Below are 20,224 nucleotides of genomic sequence, written 5' to 3'. Positions count from 1 at the left end.
AAAATGAAAAGGGCTGTGGCTGGGGCTCAGTGGTTATCCACGTCTGCATTCAATCCCTGGTACCAAAAAAAAAAAAAAAAAAACACCTGCAAGACAGGGAAAATGTGGCCTCTCTGTCCTCGTTCTCTGGAAATTTGCTCTCTGATTGCTAAGCAGATACAATGCCCACTCCTCGTTCTCTGGAAATTTGCTCTCTGATTGCTAAGCAGATACAATGCCCACCCTAAGATGCTGGTGAAATAAAAATAGAACAGCAACGCAGGATGAGGTGAAGGAAGCCAAATGTTCATAAGAAGGGGTAAAGAGGGTTCAATCTGGGCTTCCTGTCTGTCAAGGCCAAGAAGCAAGCTGGTTAGAGTTCTCATCCCTGACACACAGGACAGCCTCACACTTCCAGAACTATGCCTTTTTTCTTCTCCAGGAGTAAGTGGTTAAAGCTTCTGTTACGGGTTGGGCCACCTTAGCCTCCATCACTGCAGCTGAGTGCCTGTGGCCAAGTTTCTTAACCCCCACCCCCAGCTTCCTGTCCTCTTCAGGGGAGTTGAAATAAATGATAACCCTCCTCCTCCTGGCCCTACCCAGAGGCTCAGTGTGATGAGAATGTCCCTTATGGCTACCTAAAACACACCTCTGGCTCCCATCGAGGGCTTCTGAAGGAGGCATGGAAGATAGAAGGCAATTTTCCACATTTTAAATGCTCTCATAGAAACTGAATCCAGGTGGGTGGCAACTTGGTGAATGACCCCAAAGATATGGCCAAGGGGGCAAAACGACACAAGAGCCAGGTGGTGGCAGAAGAGGCGGGGACCTGCTCTCCCCTGCCTGTGCCCTTGTGGCCAGCCTCATGGCACACAGCAGAGTGGGCAGCTTGGGGGCCTATGGAGACAAACGGGAAGCTGGTGGCTATGAGCAGGAAGTGGCTGACAACTTGGTTCTCAGACAATCAGATTAGATGGGGGTGATTTTGACAACTGAGGCTGATAGCAGACCCAACCCAGAGTGACAGTGGAGTCTGGGGCAGCAGGAAGACAGCAGGTGGGGGCAGCAGCACTTCGGTATGTCCCATTCACAACTCACCAGGGCTGGTTGATGGGCATTTCTCTTTCTCTCTCCGTTGTATTTTGGGAATGTCCTGCATTCTCTCTAATGAGTGAGAATCAATTACTGGCCTCCCAGCACTTGCTTGGCATGGACTTCATCAGTTCTGCACTCTGCAGCGGGGCTCCCCCTCCCAAGGTGGTCTCCCCCAGTCTCTGCTTCCTCCTCTGACAATCAGATGAGGAACTGGACCCTCCACCACCTGAGACTTACCATGAGATGAATAAGTACTCAAGAGACACAGACTAAGCAGAGCACAGAGGCACACGCCTGTAATCCCAGCAGCTTGGGAAGCTGAGGCAGGAGTATCTTGAGTTCAAAACTAGCCTCAGCAACAGCAAGGCACTATTTAGAGACCCTGTCTCTAAATAAAATAGAAAATAGAGCTGGGGATGTGGCTCAGTGGTTGAGTGCCCGAGTTCAATCCCCAATACCAAAAAAGAGAGAGAGAGAGAGAGAGATTTTCAAGGTATTTTTATTTACTACAGTTAAAAATTACCACAACCCTCCCTGACCAACTCTGGATAGGCCTTCTTTCTCTACGCACTTTCCCCAAGTGTGGCCTACTTAATTCAGATCACAGCTCTGGGGCAAAGGTCTGTCTTTTACTCCATGAAAGTGGAAGCTAGAACAGTGACTTACAGTCTGTACTTATTCCCACCTTCCTCCATGCAAAGGATTGAAGGAGGTTTCTGCATGCTGAGGCCTTGGCTGACCCCAGGGCCCTCACTTGCTGCCTGGGGACATTCAGCATAATAGCAAATCCAGGCCTCCTCACTGAGGAAAACAGGGCTCAGCTGCCCACAAAGTCCTTCCCTGGTGAGCACACTTGGGAAATCCCCCACCCTTCACCCTTGAACTAGACAGTGAAGTAATATCTATATATTTGTTTTTATTCTGAAGCTGACTCCTGGCTGAAATGGATTCCTTCAAAAACAAAGGAAAGGGATTCATCCACAGCTTAACCCAGGGGCCAGCTGCCCATACCAGGGATGAGGCACCTTTCCTTCCTCATCTCCGGTCTCCAACCTCCTGGAGACATAAAATCAGGCAAATCTGAGGGCAGGATCTGTCTTCCTGGATTGCTCTCACCCTGGTTCTCCAGAGACTCTCATCCACGGCCAAGGTGACAAAGGTGCCTCATTCATTTGCTGTTAGGGACTAGGATGCATCCTTCATCAAATGGATTGAATCTCTACATTAAGCTAATTAAATAAAAGCTCTCTAGGGGATAAGGGTGTAGCCCAGCCTAACATCAGCAAGGGCCTGGGTTCCATCCAGCAATACAAAAAAAAAAAGATATCTAATTAAAGAAGCTTAAAGGAGGGTGGCCTAATAGGCCTACCTCTATAGGGTGGCCAGGGAGAACTTCAGTGAGTGGGTGCCATTTAATCAGAGACCCAAAAGATGAAGAAAACCAGCCACAGGAAGAATGCAGAAGAGGTGAGGAGAAATCAGTGCTTAAAGGAGCAGGAGCAACATGTGCAAAGGTCCCAAGGCAGAAAACAGTTTGGCACATCCCCTTGAATAAAGACCCTAGTGGTCGAGCTGAAGGAGTCAAGGGAAAGAGGAAGGATTTGGTAGAGATGAGGTCAGAGAGCTGGGCAAGAGTGAGACCAAGGGGACCTTGTTAGGCAGGAACTTCTCATAAGCTCGTAGAGAGATAACCTCTGGATGAGACAATGTTATCAAACACCCACTAATTCCTCTCTCATATCAAGCCCCCCTTACAATTAGGAAGGAGCCATAAAACTGGTCTGGCCAATGGGCTTTAAGTGAAGATGCTGTCACTTCCAGAACAAAGCAGGAGGTGGCCTGACCCATACAAAACCACAGGAGCAAGAGGTCAATCTTAATTGTGTTGAACAACTGAGCTTTTGGGGGTTGTATTATTGCAGCACGACCTAACCTGTCCTGATTAATTCATAATCTATGTCCAAAACTTGCAATACAGAGGAGCATAGTCAAGCAGAAAAGCCAAATGACAGCTAGGCTGGGCATTTGGCTCAGTGGCAGAGTACCTGCCTAGCATGCATGAGATCCTGGGGTCAATCTCCAGAGCTGCAAAAAACATAAAACAAAATAAATAAATGGAAGTTCACCTTACCCACCCTCTGAAAACTTGGGGACCAGTTTAAATGCACTGCACATGCACCTCTGTTCATTATCACAACACTCCCAAGAAACCAACAATGATTAACACTTTTTTAACTATGGAAGAACTAATACATGGAGGAAAAGTCAGGTTATATGTCATGAGCCTCAATGCAATAACTAAAACAATACCATACTTTTTATATTGTGAAGCTTCGTGGTTTGCAAGCAAAGTAAACAGGGAAATGTCTGTACCCATTTTTCAGAAGGGAAAAGTGAATATTCATGCCATCTAGTGACCTACTCAAATATGGATTAACGTCAAGCAGACCTCATTTCCTATCTCAGCCCTATGTGGTCTTGGGCAAGGTCCTTTGTCTCTCAGTCAGTTTCCACATCTATAAAATAAAAATAACAAGAAAAGATGCTTGCTAACATACATTACGTGCTAAATACAAGTTATTCCTAGAATCCAGAGACCCTGAGTTCTTGCCCTGGGAGTCTTGGCCCAACTCAATTCCAGCTCCAGTAACAAGGACCTATTAACCCTGGGGTCAGAATCTGATCCCTGTTTTGTTCTTCCCAAGAGGGCAGAAAGAGGTGGATGTGCAGAACCTTTCAGGAGAGCAAACCCAGAAACCATTATTGGGCCTTGCAACAGCCCAGCCTCTTTGGAAAACAGAGGGACCATTCTCCTGTTTCATTTCAGCAGCAGCCCAAAATTCCCCTCTCAAAAAGAGCCCTGCTCCAGGAAGGAAATGACTTTGGCAGAGATGTCAAACCCCAAGTTTGAAACCGTCAGGATTGCATAACCAACAAGAGACTGTGTGAAAATTGCAAAACTTTAAAAAAAAAAAAGTCCCAGGAAGATGGTAATATCAGATGGAAAATAAAAACCTGATCACCTCCCAAGTCCCTTTGGCAACCTGAAGCATCAGGAACCTCAAAGTCACAGGGTGGTAGTAAGTTTTAAAATCACAATTTTGCACATGTAAATGTACACAGTGCTGGGGATGAAACCCAAGGTCTTGCACATACTAGACAAGTTACACCCCCAGCCCTTTTTGAGACAGGGTCTTCCTAAGTTGTTGAGGCTGGCCTCAAACTTGCAATCTTCCTGCCTTGGCCTCCTGAGTCGCTGGGATTACAGGTGTACACTACTGTACCCAGCCTTAAACAATATCAAATGACTTCATTTGGGGTTCTAGAACTGAACAATACTCCATTCTTTAAAAGATAATAAGTGTTCTGATGGTTTGTGCGAAAGAGGTTGGTTGGGTTTTTGTTTGTTTGTTTGTTTTTGTTTTTGTTTGGTGGTGGGGTACCAGGAATTGAACTCAGGGGCACTCGACCACTGAGCAACATCCCTAGGCCTATTACTTCTTTGGCCCACCTGTGTCCCACCCCTCAGGCCTTCCCACCTACATTCCATCACTGAAAGAACTATAAAAAGGGGAAACAACCGCACTTCCACGGATTCCACCTCTTGGGTCCCCTTCTTCCTCCGAGAGAAGTCTTTTCTGCTGTCCTTTAATAAACTTCTAATTTCTACTCTGACCTTGCCTCGGCGTGCTTCTCTGGTGTTATTCTTCAACACTGGGGAAGCAAGGACTCATCACCAGTCAACAGCAGTAACACTGCCTACCCAAACTGCCCTCTGTACATTTCTTTGAGTCCTTACACTATGGCTGGTTAAGTGCATCTGTGTAATTATTGTATCTGTCTCCCACATCAGATAAAAGCTGACCAGGTTGGTGGTTTAATGGCTGTGTCCCTACTTGGCTCATCGTAAGTCCTGGGTAAGTATTTTGTTGGTTTAGCACTGACGCTCATTCAGATTCTAGGACACAAGAGAAATGGAGTGGGCGTGGTGGTGCACACCTGTAATCCCAGCCATGTGGGAGGCTGAGGCAGGAGGATTATGAGTGAGAGGCCAGCCTCCACAACTCAGCAAGACCCTGCCTAAATATAAAAATAAACAAATAAACATATATATATATATGACACAGCTGGTTCTCAGCACCAATCTTCGAAGCCAGACCCCACTGTCAAGTTCCAACCACAGGCTCAGCTCCTAAGCTGGTAGCACTGCCTCCTTTGACGGCATTCAAGCCCCTGGAGTGCTGCCTTTCACTGGAAGCCACTGTGAGATACCATGACCTCTGCCCCAATTCCTGCTCCTAAACTTCTAAGATAGCTCTAGAGCTACCTCACATTCACCAACTAGGCCTGGAGCCTGACCAAGTTCTCTCAGGAGCATGACCATCTTTTTTTTTTTTTTTTTTTGGATGGGGTACCAGGGATTGAACCTAGGGGCATTTAACCACTGAGCCACATCCCTAACCCTTGCTGTTTTTAATTTTGAAACAGGGTCTCACTGAGTTATTCAGCACCTCCCCTTTGCTAAGGCTGACTCTGAACTTTCGATCCTCCTGCCTCAGCCTGCTGAGCCACTGAGATTACAGGCATGCGCCACCATGTCCAGCTACATGAACCTTTTGTTTGCAGGAGACATCTTTCTTCTAGAGAGCATAGTCTGAAAAATGCTACTTTACCCTGAGCAAGATGGCACATACCTGTAATCCCAGCAGCTCAAGAGGCTGAGGCAGAAGAATTGAGAGTTTGAAGGCAGCCTCAGCAATTCAGTGAGGCCCTAAGAAACTTAGCAAGACTCTCTCTCTAAATTTAAAAAGAAAAAAAACATATATGCCTAAAAATAAACAATCTTTATTGTTTATCTTTGGCTGTGATAACCACAGTAGAAGTGATTAGAAACCAAGAGACTGGAAGCTTCTAGTTTTCATGAGAACTCTATCATTCATATATATATATGAAAAAAGTAAATTCTGCCCAGAGTTCATGCATGCAGAACATATGCTTCACCACTGAGCTACATCACCAGCTCCTTATTTCTTTTTTTTTTTTTTTTACTTTTTTAATAACAGATGTCCTGAACTATGAGAGAGAGAGAGAGAGAGAGAGAGAGAAAGAGAGAGAGAGAGAGAGAGATTTAATATTTATTTATTTATTTTTAGTTTTCGGCAGACACAACATCTTTGTTGGTATGTGGTGCTGAGGATCAAAACCAGGCCACACGCATGCCAGGCAAGCACGCTACCGCTTGAGCCACATCCCCAGCCCTCCTTATTTCTTTTGCTCAGCTTTGTCTTGTCTTTAAATCCAACCTCCCCTGCTGTCCTCATTGGTATATTTACGCTATTACATAGAGTAAACAATGTACAACTCTAGAATTAAAAATTAAGACAGGTAAATCTTTTTTTTAATAGTTTGCTATGTAGGAATTTATTTTTTTTATTTGTTTTAATTAGTTACACATGACAGTACAATGACCTTGACATATCATACATTTGAATCAGATGGGATATAATTTCTCATTTTTCTGAGTATACAGGTTGTAGAATCACATTGGTCATGCAGTCACATATATACACACAGCAATAATAATGTCTGTTTCATTCTACTATCCTTCCTATCTCCCCATCCTCTCCCCTCCCCTCCCATCACTTCTCTCTACCTAATCTAAGGTAACACTATTTTTTTTTCCTCACATCTTCATACCAGGTAAATCTTTAAATTATACTTTTTGTCCTTTGACATTTCCCATCCAACTGGTTCCAGTGGCATCAAGGGAGGCACCTGGTAAGTACTTTAAATTAGGACTGGCGGGCAACTAAGCTTAGAAGCCAGTGCAGAAAAGATAAAAGGTGTTGGGCTGGGGATGTGGCTCAAGTGGTAGTGTGCTTGCCTGGCATGCGTGCGGCCCGGGTTCGATCCTCAGCACCACATACAAACAAAGATGTTGTGTCTGCCAAAAACTAAAAAATAAATATTAAAATTCTCTCTCTCTCTCTCTCTCTCTCTCTCTCTTAAAAAAAAAAAAGATAAAAGGTGTCAGGGTTCAGTGCTGATAGGTCTAGGCTGGATCTTTGGCTGTGATAACCACAGTAGAAGTGATTAGAAACCAAGAAACTGGAAGCTTCTAGTTTTCGTGAGAACTGTATCACCAAAGAAACCACAGGCCTGGTCTGATAAAGGCTTGTGATTAGCAAACAGGCTCAGTGATGTAGGCCTGTAATCCCAGCCTCTTGGGAGGCTGAGGGAGGAAGATCACAAGTTAGAGGCCAGCCTCAGCAACTTAGTAAGATCTTATCTCAAAAAATTAAAAAATAAAAAGGGCTGAGGATGTAGCTCAGTGGTAAAGTACCCCTGGATTCAGTCTTCAGTACATCAAAAAAAAAAAAGAAAACACCTTGTGATTATTTGACTCCCCCCAACTCCCTTTGGGCCCTCAAACCCACACCAGCAGGAAAAGGATGTGAAAATCAAGGAGTTCTCAGTAAAAGCACATGCTTTCTGACTCCACTTCAGATAAGGCTTCAGGGAGTAAAGAATAAGGAAGTTCCACTCTTGCTGCCCACTGAGGTGAAGTCAGACACCACAGAACCAGGTATCTGAGATGTCCTTAAACTTAAAGTGCATCAGAATTCCTGGAGGTCAGTGGGCTAGATGGCTATGCCTGTCATTCCAGCTGCTCAGGAGGCTGAGGCAAGAAGATCACAAGTTCAAAGCCAGACTCAAGAACTTAGTTGTCTGCCTTAAAATAAAAAAGACAAAGGGCTGAGGATGTAACTGAGTGGTAGAGTGCTTGCCTAGCATGTAGGAGGCCCTGGATTCAATCTCCAGTACCACCAAAAAAAAAAAAAAAAAAAAAAGTTGGCAGGAAATCAGTCTCTCAGACTGCCAGGTACAGCTGAGTAATAAGGTTTAAACAATGTTATAACTGGGGAGGGGCGCGGATTGGTGGTACTAGGGATTGAACCCAGCGCCTTGTGCATTCGAGGGAAGCTTTCTACCAACTGAGCAACAACCCTTTTTTTTGGAGCAGGGGTGACAAGGTGATTACAGAAACTTAAAATGATCCACAAATGGCCTGAATGTTTACCTCTAGAAAGTGACAGGGACTGCCACAATCAAGACACAGAAAGGGGCAATGCCTTGCCTCAGGACTCATAGCAATAGTAAAAATACAACCAGATGCCCTATGCAGAACAGCCAGGAGACTATGGGTCTGGAAACAGCCTTCGTCCCTCTTCCTCAGGCAACTCAAATCAGCAGAGCTGAGGGGATCAGAAGAGGGCAAGGTGGAGGCAGAACAGGAGAGCATGGGTGAGGAAGGTTCTACAGAACGGAGGCAGATGGGCAGGACATCACTGGTGTTTTGGGAGGGTTGAGAGCCCACAGTTGAGTAGCAACTCCTGCCACTGAAGCTCCAATGACAGGTTAGGCAGAGGGCTCTGGATGCAGACAGGTAGATGTGATCTTGTGGCCCTTGGAGGAGGCTGTGAGCCATGCAAGGCCTGGTTTCCTGGGTGGAGAAAGGTTCCTGATGCCTTCTAAGGCTGCTAGAGGGAGCCAAGCACTCCACAGAGCACCCAGCACCTCGAAAGTACTCCTGAATGTGAGTGTCTTGCTGAGGCACAGTCCTGCTATATGGGTGTTTTTCCCTAAATCTTATGCTGTGCTCTTTTTTTTTCTGAGTGGTGCTGAGGAATTGCAGACCTTGTGCATGCAAAGCAAGCACCCTACCAACTGAGCTAAATCCCCAGCCCTGTGCTATTTCTTGACCTCAAAGAGTCTGTTCACAAAAGTCAGCAGTCAGGCTTTGACATCCATAAGAGGGTGTCTATCCGGGACCTGTGTCTCAGTCCTCAAAGAACTGCCTTTACCCAGGGGGCACACTTCACACAAGAAGTGTGTCCCCCTGGGACACCTCAGCCCACTCCACAGGGCAACACTGGGGTCTGCACAGGCCTCGCCTCACTGCATCCCTCCCCAAAGTAGACTGGCCTGGTCCCGAGCCCTGTGCTCCTGATCACACGTGAGCCAGCAGCTCTTCCTGCCGTCGCCCATGGCCCTCTCCTTGCCTCTTTTGGATTTCATAGGACTTTACCAATAATTATCTCAAAAACATTTTAGGGCTCATCCAGAATGATCATTTCTCAGCATTTGCCACACACCAGGTTCTGGGAACACAGAGAAGCCAATCCAGCTGGCAGGTATTGGTCACACTACCATGTAACCAGTGTTAACAGGGGCCAAGACACCAGGAGCCAGAGGGGGACTCTGCACATCATCCAGCCCAGCTCCCTCAGTGGACAAAGGTGTGGTCTGGGGCCCAAGGAAAGAAAGGGTCACCAGAGAGCAAATTACTGCCTCAGCACTGATCCTAAAGCACCTGAGCCTCTCTGACTAACCACAGCACATGGGTCTGAAGCCCCAGAACAGGGCAGGGAGGGGCTTCGGGTGGGTTCTAGAAGGTGGGCAGGCTATGTGCTGGGCAGCTCACCTTCCCAAGCTGAGGAAGGCACGCTTGGCGAGGCAGGCCAGGCAGAAGCCTGGGAAAGGACCTGATGCAAGAGCCACTGACTAGATTTGTAGATCACAGGCCTGTGCAGAAACAAGCCTGGCTGGAGTCTCTCATGCGGGAAGGTCACGCCCACTGGAGCAGGACTGTCCCCATTTCTGACAGGAAGTCTTGGTGTGTGAAAGCTCTAGGTCCCCTCAGCATGCCAAGTCCTGGGAAGTCCCCTGGCAGCTGAAGAGTAATGACAATCCTGCTATCCTGCCTGGCCTCCCCACCCAGTGTGATAGGCTCATAGTGATTCTGAAAGTTACAAGTGGTCTGCAGCTCTAGATGCCCCCAGTTTATCTGAGGTTGGTGCTCTCGAAGCACCCAGCCCTCGGTCCCCTGCTCTAAGCCCCTCCTTCTGGAAACCCTCCCTGGTTCCAGAAGGGTCTCAGAGACATTCAGGCAAGTGCTGAACCTGGGTGTGTTGGTCCAGCGGGGTTATCCTCAGCTCAGGAACCCCACACAAGTCAGCTCCATCTCCTTCCACAGCCGAGGCTCCATGGGGCCTTTGTACAAACTGGTCCCTCTCCCAGGGCTCTCTTACCCCAACTCCATGTGACTATCTCCCTTCCACTCCTGCAGTTTCATCTCAGCAGACAGTACCTCCTTGACCACTTGTCCTAGAAGACTCCCCTACCTGGTCACTCTGTCCTATTGGCTTCTTTCTTTAACTGGTATATCCACTTTTACTTCTTTTCATATTAACTGCCTCCTCTCAAGACAATGCTCTCTGAGGGCAGAGGACTAACTGTCATCTATGTGGTATTTCTGGAACCAAACACAGTACTAGACACAAGCCAGGGGCTCAGAATGGCTCCCTGACCCACATGGAAGGGATGTCCTTGGGGACAGAGAGGGGTCCAGGTAACCAGGCGCCACATCCCTACTGCCTTCTGCTCAACATGAGGCACCTATCACATTATGACCCTTCAATTCCACAGCCACCCTTCCAGGCAGGGAGGTATGATTGCTGCTAAATATGTTCCCACTATGATTGTAGGAGAACAATTTAGTAATACTGATCTCAACAGCAAATGAAACTTGAAATACGCAAAGCTCCAACCCAACCACTCCAATGCTAGAAAGTCTTCTATGGCTATACTCAAAACGTGTGCAGAGCACAGTTACTTATGTCCAGAGATGTGCATCATGATGCTGTATAGAAGAGGAAAAAGCTAGAAACAACCCAAATCTCTAACTGTTAAAAAGAATATGTCAGCACTGGGGATGTGGCTCAACGGTAGAGGGCTTACTTAGCATGCCCAAAAAACCTGGGTTCCATCCCAGTACCACACAAAATAAATACATAAACAATCAAATAAAAAATATGTCAGCATGAAACAGTCTCCAAGATCTAGTGCTAGGTTGAAACATCAGTGTACAACAGTGTACTGCGTGCCCTAGCGTGTTAACAGGGGCTGTCCAGACAGAGAGACCGTTTCTACCAATGATAGACAAGAAACTGTTAACAGTGGTTACCACTTAAGATACATAAACAGGGCAATGTGAATTATTTTTATTCTATGCCTTATTTTGAATTTTTATGTAACAGCTATCAGACCTTTAAATTTTTTTCACTTAATTGTTTTTTAAATAGATAACCCATCCTTCTCTTTTTTTCCTCTCTTTGCAGTACCAAGAATAGAACCCAGGGCGTCATGTATGCTAGGCAAGCACTCTACCACTAAGCTACATCTCCAGCTCTTAATTTTTTTTTTTTAATCACAAAATTTAAAAGGTTTTAAGGCTGAGCTAATGGCTAAGTGCTTACCTAGCATGGACAAGGCTTGGGGTTCTATCTCCAGGATCACAGTAGGTGGAGGGTGCTTATAAAGGTTCTAAGACCAGAGAATACAGCCCACACCAAAACTCTGCAGAAGCCAACTGGTTACTCACAGCTCAGGACGATCTGGGCAGCGCGGTAGAGCTCCAGGCGACACAGGAGGTCCACCAGCTGCTGGACGGTGGCCTGCCGCATGCCCCACCACCAGAGCAGCTCGCGGGTGATGCTCACGCCCTGCACCCGCTCCATGGACTTGATCTTCCGCAGCTGGGTCAGGTCTGGGATTACTTTGGAGGCTGGAGGGCGAGAGAGAATTCTGCTTAAAGTTGGAGCAGAGCAGCAATCCCTCTGAGGGATCCCCACAATAACCTAGCGACTCCCACTATGCAGAGTACTCCCCACTTGTCATTCTCCACACAGATCCTATTGAATACCAATGGGGACTGGCACATAAGTATCAGCATGGCTGCTGCCCAAGGCAGGAGAAAGATCACAGGACGAGAGACACACAAACAGGAGTCTTGAATGCACGCTGTTTCTTTGCTAGGGACAGTCACTTCACCCTCTGGAACCTCAGTGAGGAACAGAACTCCTCCCACATTCCCTTCTAGAATGGACACCCCACAGAGCAGGGAGTTCCATTCATCCTATTTACTGTACAGAAGACACTGCATGGCAGAGTTGGGCAGGGTCAGCATGAGGCAGCAGGGCAAGGGAGGCCCCTGGAGTTGCCCTGGCTATCAGGACTCATTCTGCACTTGCAGGACCATGAGAGTAGGTGCCTCCTTAAATTCTGAAGTACCAGACAAAATCTGTAGGAAGCCACTGTTGGCCAGTGATAGCAAAAATAATGCATTCCTTCTTCTCAATTCTTGCATACAATTAATGCTTGTAAACTAAAGAAAATATGGAGCATGCAGGGGATGGGCAGGATACACAGCATCCCACCACCTTCCCCAAGGCCACTAGGGTACTCTCTCCCTTTCCAAAAATCACCCCAACTATATAGGCATAGCTTTAAGTGTAGTTTGTTTGTTTGTTGTTTGTGGGGGGGGGGGTACTGGGGATTGAACTCAGGGGCACTTGACCAGCCCTATTTTGGTTTTTTTGGTTTTGTTTTTGTTTTTTCTTAAAGAGAGAGTGAGAGAGAGAGAGAAAGAGAGAGAATTTTTTAATATTTAGTTTTTAGTTTTTCGGCAGGCACAACATCTTTGTTTGTATGTGGTGCTGAGGATCGAACCCGGGCGAGCGCGCTACCGCTTGAGCCACATCCCCAGCCCCCTTATTTTGTATTTTATTTTGAGGCAGAGTCTCATTGAGTTGCTTAATGCCTCACTTTTACTGAGGCTGGTTTTGAACTTGTGATTCTCCTGCCTCAGCCTCCAGAGCCATTGGGATTATAGGCACACACCACTGCGCCCAGTAACTTTTAAGCATAGGTTTTGCCAGACATTTTGTCCAACAGGTTCTGAATCCTGCTGATTTATTAAATTATGGCATAAACTTTTTTCAAGTTGTTACAGCTCTTCATAAATGGCATTTTAAACCTTTATTTTATTTAATTATTTTTATGTGGTGCTGAGGATCGAACCCAGTGCTTCATACATGCTAGGCAAAAGCACTGAGCCACAACTCCAGCCCCATAAATGGCCTTTTTAATGGTAAACCACTATTCCACTAAGTTTAATGACTTGAGTCTTTTGTTTTGTTTCATATTTATTTATTTTTAAATATTTTTAATTGTAGATGGACGCAATACCTTTATTTTGTTTATTTAATTCTTTTATATGATGCTAGGGATTAAACCCAATGCCTCATGAATGGTAGACAAGCACTCTACCACTGAGCCCCAGCCCCAGCCCTTTTTTATTTTTTTATTTGTTTTAATTAGTTATACATACTTCATAGGTGTTTTTTTTTTTTTGGGGGGGGGAGCAGGGGTTGGGGGTCACTGAGCCACATCCCCAGCCCTATTTTGTATGTTATTTAGAGACAGAGTCTCACTGGGTTACTTAGTACCTCCTTTTGCTGAGGCTGGCTTTGAACTCATGATCCTCCTGCCTCAGACTCTGGAGCTACTGAGATGACAGGCACGGGCCACCACACCCAGCCCATAGGTATTAAATAACATTTATTGCAATGTTATTATAGCTGATCTATTTTATTATTATGTGAAAGAAGCATTTTTTTTAAATTAGGAATAAAACAGCCTGAGAGGTGTGGCTAAGTGGTAGAGTGCTGACCTAGTATGTGCAAGGCCCTGGGTGTGATCCCCAACACCACAGAACAAACAACAAACCTAAGCTTCAGTTCCAGGATTTCAGAAATCATGAAGCAAAAATCTATGTGAACATCAAATCGTCCATTTACTCATTCATCATTCAATAAAATATCATGGAGCCTGTGCTGTATACTAGGTCTGTGACAAACACTAGAGATATTGAAGTGAGTAAACTAAAACCCCATGTGGCTTTTCTATTTGAAAAACATAAAAATCAATCCCTGCACAGTGGTGCATGACTGTAATCCCAGAGATTCGGGAAGTTGAGGCAGGAAGATAGCAAGTTTGAGGCCTGCCCCTGCAATTTAGCAAGACCCTCAGTAACTTAGCAAAAAGTAAAAAGGGCTGGGGATGTAACTCAGTGGTAAAGCACCCCTAAATTCAAAACAGAAAATAGAGCCTTGGGGCATCATGGAAAATCTCAGAGCCAGGGAGTGACATTAGATTATGTCTCTCCTCTCTGGGAGATGAGGAAGAGCTCTGATGGCCTCCCGCAGAAAAAAAAGCCCGCAGGAGAAGTGCCCAGTTAGGAATGGAAAGTTTTGGAGTTATAACTTTAGTCACTGGAAATCCCAGGCCAGAATCCTGGTTGGTAGGAAGTGATGTCAGTGGGGACAGAAGCTGCTTCCAGCCTACAAAGAGTAGAGGGAAGAGGAAGGAACCCTGTTCCAGCACACCCCTTCCCTACACAATGCTACTGTCATGTGCTCACCTCCCACCCATGGGGTGGGGCATGTCGTGGGAAAGACAAGTCTACACTGCCACTGTGGCTGCTGGCAGTGGAAACTCAGCCTCTGCCCTCATTCTCCCTCTCTGGGACACACTTTCCTCCCCTGCTAATCCAGGAGAAACAGGAATTAAACTCTGGGGTTCTTCCAGCTTGAACTTCTTTTTTCTTTTTCTTTCCTTTTGTTCTTTCTTGGCGCTGGATGGAACCCAGGGCCTTGCGTGTGCAGGGAGAGGGCTCTGCTGACCCAGCCTCTAGCTTAGACATTTAAGTTTCCAAGAATGTGACGTATCTTAAGGTATTGGCCCATCAGTCTTTACACCCATGAAAAGGGTCAGGACAGGGCAGAGATCTTGAGAGGATGAGTCACTACCGAGGGCTTCTGCTAAGTCACAGGTTTTTTTATTTTTTCTTCTCAACACCTGGTCACTGTAGGACCTTAGGAAAACAGAAGAAATCAAAGTATCCACAATCTAACCACCTAGAAGACCCTAAGAAAACCACTGGGAACATTTTTGCATCCTTTAGTCTAGACCTTTTCCTATAGATAAAAAACCATGTGGGGGCTAAGGCTATAGCTCAGTGGCACAGCGCTTGCCTAGCATGCATGAGGCACTGGGTTCCATCCTCAGCACACATAAAAAAATAAATAAATAAGGGCTGGGGCTATAGCCCAGTGGCAGAGCCCTTGCCTAGCATGTGTGAGGCACTGGGGTGGATCCTCAGCACCACATAAAAATCAACAAATAAAATAAAGGTATTCTGTCCATCTACAACTACAAAAAAAATTTAAAAATAAAATAAAGGCATTCTGTCTATCTACAACTAAAAAAAAAATAACATATGCATATATGCTATAGTTTATAAATGTGTCTCAAGGCCTGGTCCCAGCTGGTCGCATTCAGGAGGTAGTGCAAACCTAAAGTAAGGCTAGAAGAAAGTGTTCTGATCACTGGGGATTGTGCCAGTAAAGGAGATAACGGGACCCCCTACCCTTTCCTCTTCCTCCCCTCTTTCACTTCCTGGCCACGAGGTAAGCAGCTTACTTGGTCACAGGCTCTGCACCAAGATGTGCTGCCTCAGGCCCCAAAAAATGAGGCCAACTGACCATGGACTGCAATCTCTGAAAACATGAGTTAAAATAAACTTTTTCTACTTCTAAGTGGATTAATTCAGGCACTTGTCATAGTGACACCAAGAGTGAGCAGGACAGTACAGAAACGGTGCAGAGGCCAAACCCTGGTTCCAAGGCAGATGTGAACCCAAGCTGTGCATCTGGGGAAGGCCCTTCACCTCTCTCCGGCCTCAGCTTCCTCATCTGCTGAACAAGCTCTAGATGAGCTCTAAGAACAGAAATGCTTGGAGTAGAGCTTGGCTAGAGAAAAGATGACACAAATGGGGGCTATGATTGTGGCTCAGTGGTATAGCACTTGCCTAGCAGGTGTGAGGCACTGGGTTCAAGCTTCAGGACCACATCAAAATAAATAAATAATAAAAGAGAGGTATTTCATCCATATACAACTTAAAAAAAATGACAAGTGTCAAGCAACCCTGTCATCTAGTCAATGAGGAATCCCATGTGGAGACCATCACTCTGTCCCTCCATATTCAAGATCTTGAATCCCGTGGAAACCTGGCCTATCCTCAAAGGCCTCAGCAAGGATGGCACAGCCTCCTGAAATGACTTGTTCCAGCGTCAAATGCCCTTGCTCCAGACCAACTAGATGTCCCTGGGTGGAGGAAGGGGAAGCCCCAAGGACCTCTGCACCCATGGCATCCCTTTACCTCTCCATAACTCTGTGAGGGCAGCATTATGGAGGAGGAAAATAAGGGCTCAGACAGGCCTGAAGTCACACAGCTGGGCGAGGCAGCACAGGCTGTGCACAGGCCTGGCACAGCAAACACGGTGGCCACTAAACAGCCTCTCATCCCCAGCCCCACTGCACATAGCCTCAAAAGTTGTCAACTTTACACAAACTCAGATTCTAGCATTTCTTTCTTTCTTTTTTATTTTTTTTAAATACTTATTTTTTAGTTTTAGGTGGACACAATATCTTTATTTTACATTTATGTGGTGCTGAGAATCCAACCCAGTGCCTCATGCATGCTAGGCGAGCGCTCTACCACTGAGCCACAATCCCAGCCCCCGGCATTTATTTCTTCAACAGCAAAAAGGGCCACAACTGCAATCACAGAGAAACAATCAAGAGGCAACAGATGTCAAATCCAGAAGAACATACATATTTGTGACTGTGGGAGTTTCCACTTCACTTTAGAATTCTTCCTACGCCCCCACACCCTCCTCCCAGGACCACAATCATCTCAGAGAGAGACTCTCTCTTTCTAAAATGACTCATGTCAGCAAAGACTTTTTAGGATTGGAGGGACTTGCTCATGTCACTAATGAGGAAACCTGAGTCCCGAGACCCAGAGAGAGCAAATGACTGGGTTGCACAATCAGCACCCAATCAGTGACCTCTGACCCAAAACAGCAAGCCAGCCATGGGCTCAAAGCAGTCTCTGCAGGGTGAGAAGCATGTCATGGGTCCTGCTCTGGGAAATATGGAAGTGAACTAAACAGGCAAGGTCCCTGCCCTGGTGGCATTTTTATCTCATGGGGACAGACCGACATAAACATATCAGGAGTAAGGTAATACACAGCTCACTGAGTGGAATGGAGGAAATGAAACCCACAATGGACTAAAGAGCTTGGGGGGGGGGCGGGCAGAAAAGGCCTCTCCAAGTGAACTGACCCACAGGGCAACGGCCAACAGAATAATGCCCACCCCAAAGACATCAGTGTCTCAAACCCTCAGATCTGGGTGAGTGTAGTACCCAGTGTGGCAAAGGAACTTCATAGATGGGATGAAGTGAGGATTCAGAGATGAGGAGATCATCCTGGATAACCTGGATTAGCCCAGTGTGATTCCCAGGATCCTCATAAGAGGGAGGCAGAGCATAAGATTCAGAGAAGTGATGACAAAAACAGAGGTTGGAAAGAGATATGAAGATACTGCACTGCCAAGCTAGGGCTGGAGCTTAGAGGCAGAGTGCTTGCCTAGTATGTGTGAGGCACTGGGTTCGATCCTTGGCACCACATAAAAATAAACAAATAAAGGCACTCTGTCTATTTACAACTACAAAAAGAAATTTTTTTTAAAAAGACACTGCACTGCTGGCTTTGAAGACGGAGGGAAGGGCCATGAGCCAAAAGATACCTCCAGAATCCTAAGATAATAAATTTGTGCAGTTTTGAATTACCATTCAAATATGGTAACTTGTTTTACCAACAAGAGGAAAATAATACAGACTAGAACACCAGGCATAGAAAAGGCAGGGAGGGAGAACCAAATGCAAAGGCCCTGAGTAGTCTGGACAGAGGAGGCCCTTGAGGCTGAGGCAGGGGGAACAGGGAGTGGAAGGAAAGGTCAGAGGGGCTGGAGCTGGCAAGTCAGGTGAGGAGGGTAGACTACATCCTCAGTTCCTGTGGGAAATTCTGCTATCTCCAGGGGCTGCAAACCCAGAGGTATTCCCTAAGATGTAAGAATGGATGATAAGAAGGTGAACAGCACTGGTCACAAGGGAAATGCAAATCAAAACCACAGCGAGATGCTACCTCACACCTGCTCTGCTGGCAGGATGGCAAACAAGAGAGGGACCCTAACAGGTTGACCAGGACTCAGAGAAATCCCAACCCTCTTACCCTGCTGGTAAGAATGTGAATTGGTTCAGCCACTCTGAAAACAATCTGGCAGTTCCTCAAATGGTTCAAAAGAATTAACATATGACTCAATAATTCCACTCCTGGGTACATACTGCATAGACAAACGGAAACGAAAACACATGTCCACACTCACTTATATACAAACATCCAAAGACATTTTTCATAATTGCCAAAAAGTGGAAAGAACCCAAATTCCCATCAACTAGCAAATGGATAAATTAATGTAGTACTTTCATACAATGAAATATCACTTACTACTGTTATTATCATATTAGGCACTGGGGATTGAACCCAGAAGCAATTAACCACTGAGCCCTAGCTGTTTCTTTTTTTATTTTGAGACCAGGTGTCACTTAGTTGCTGAGGCTGGCCTCGAACCTGCCATCCTCCTGCCTTACCCTCCTGAGTCGCGGGATTACAGGCATGCATCCCTGTACCCCCACATTGTTTAGTGTTTGTTTTGTGGGGTTCTTTGTTTGTTCGTTTGTCTTGATATCAGGAATTGAACCCAGGGGCACTTAACATTGAGCCACATTCCCAGCCACGTTTTTTTCTTTTTTCTTTTGAGACAGGGTCTCAGTAAATTGCATAGGGCCTTGCTAAATTGCTGAGGTTGGCTTTGAACTTGTGATCCTCCCCCCTCAGCCTTCCAAGTCTACTATGATGATAGGTTTGTGCCTTGCCCAGCAACATTATTTTTGTTTTAAAAAGAAATTGAGGGGGCTGGGATTGTGGCTTAGTGGTAGAGTACTCGCCTAGCATGTGTGAGGCCCTGAGTTCGATCCTTAGCACCACATAAAAATAAAACAAAGATATTGTGTCCAACTACAGCTAAAAAATAAATTAAAAAGTTGCCTACCCTCCTTTAAAAAAATAAAATAAATAAAAAGAAATTGAGGGTGTAGCTCAGTGGCAGAGTGCTTGCTTAGCATATCAAAGCCCTGGGTTCTATCCCCAGCACTGCAATTAAAAAAAAGAAAGAGAGGTTGGGGCTGGGGTTCAGTGGCAGAGCACTTGCCTCATAAGCATGAGGCACTGGGTTCGATCCTCAGCACTACATAAAATAAATAAATAAAATAAAGATATTGTGTCCATCTACAACTAAATGAAGTCAATCACAAAGGACAATGAATACTGCATGATTCCATTTACATGAAATATCCAGAATAGGCATATTGGAGAAAAATGAGGGAGGGGTTTAGAGTGACATTTAAGGGGTACAGGGTTTCTTCTGCAGTAATAGAAATGTTCTGAGACTGTGGAGAATGCCACTGCTCTGTACCCTCTACTTTTTTTTTTTTTAAGTTGTAGTTGGACACAATATCTTTATTTAGTTTTATGTGGTGCTGAGGATGGAACCCAGGGCCTCACACTTGCTAGGCAAGCACTCTACCGCTGAGCCACAATCCCAGCCCCCCTCTACTCTTTAAATGGGTGAATTGTATGGTATGTGAATTATGCCTTTTTTATTTATTTACCTTTGCTTTTGGTGCTGGGACTGAACCCGGGACCTCACATCCACGAAGTACATGCTCTACCTTTTAAGATATGCTCCAACTCTGTGAACTATATGGCTAGATTTTTGTTTTATTTGTTTGTTTTGGTACTAGGGATTGAACCTGGGGTGCTTTACCACTGAACTACATCCCCTTTTTATTTTGAGACAGGGTCTTGCTAAATTGCTGAGGCTGGCTTCAAACTTGTGATCCTCCTGCCTCAGTCTCCCAAATCATAGGGTTTACAGGTATGAACTATTGCTCCCAGCTTTTTTTTTTTTTTTAAATCATACAGTGCCTTCTAAATTAACTTCCTAGGAAGATAAGTTGTTCTATTGCTTATAATTAAGAGCTGAGCTAATGTAGAAGAAATCAGAGGAAGTCCCACCCACAGTTGGTCACTGACCAGGAAACATTCAAATAAAATCACCCAAGAAATGGGACACAGAGTCACCTAGAAAATTAGGTGCAAGACATTCTCACAGACTGCAAATTGGTGGAAATATAGAAAGCAGTATGGAGATTCCTTGGAAAACTGGGAATGGAACCACCCAGAAATCCCACTCCTCAGTCTATACCCAAAGGACTTTA

The 20,224-nt window shown here is 45.6% G+C and overlaps 1 protein-coding gene across 1 annotated transcript in view; it reads right to left on the bottom strand.

Moving 5' to 3' along the window:
* IRAK2 (interleukin 1 receptor associated kinase 2) overlaps positions 1–20,224 on the bottom strand; it is a 56,137-nt gene that overhangs the window by 33,215 nt on the left and 2,698 nt on the right. The window contains exon 2 of the mRNA XM_081276018.1: positions 11,519–11,701. Within this exon, the coding sequence (XP_081132144.1) occupies positions 11,519–11,701 (183 nt within the window). The remainder of the gene's footprint in view (positions 1–11,518; positions 11,702–20,224) is intronic.

Source organism: Spermophilus citellus, assembly GCF_964194105.1.
Source record: "Spermophilus citellus genome assembly, chromosome: 19".
NCBI lineage: Eukaryota > Metazoa > Chordata > Mammalia > Rodentia > Sciuridae > Spermophilus > Spermophilus citellus.
The sequence above is the reverse complement of the archived record's forward strand: the minus strand, read 5'-3'. Positions and strand labels throughout refer to the sequence as shown.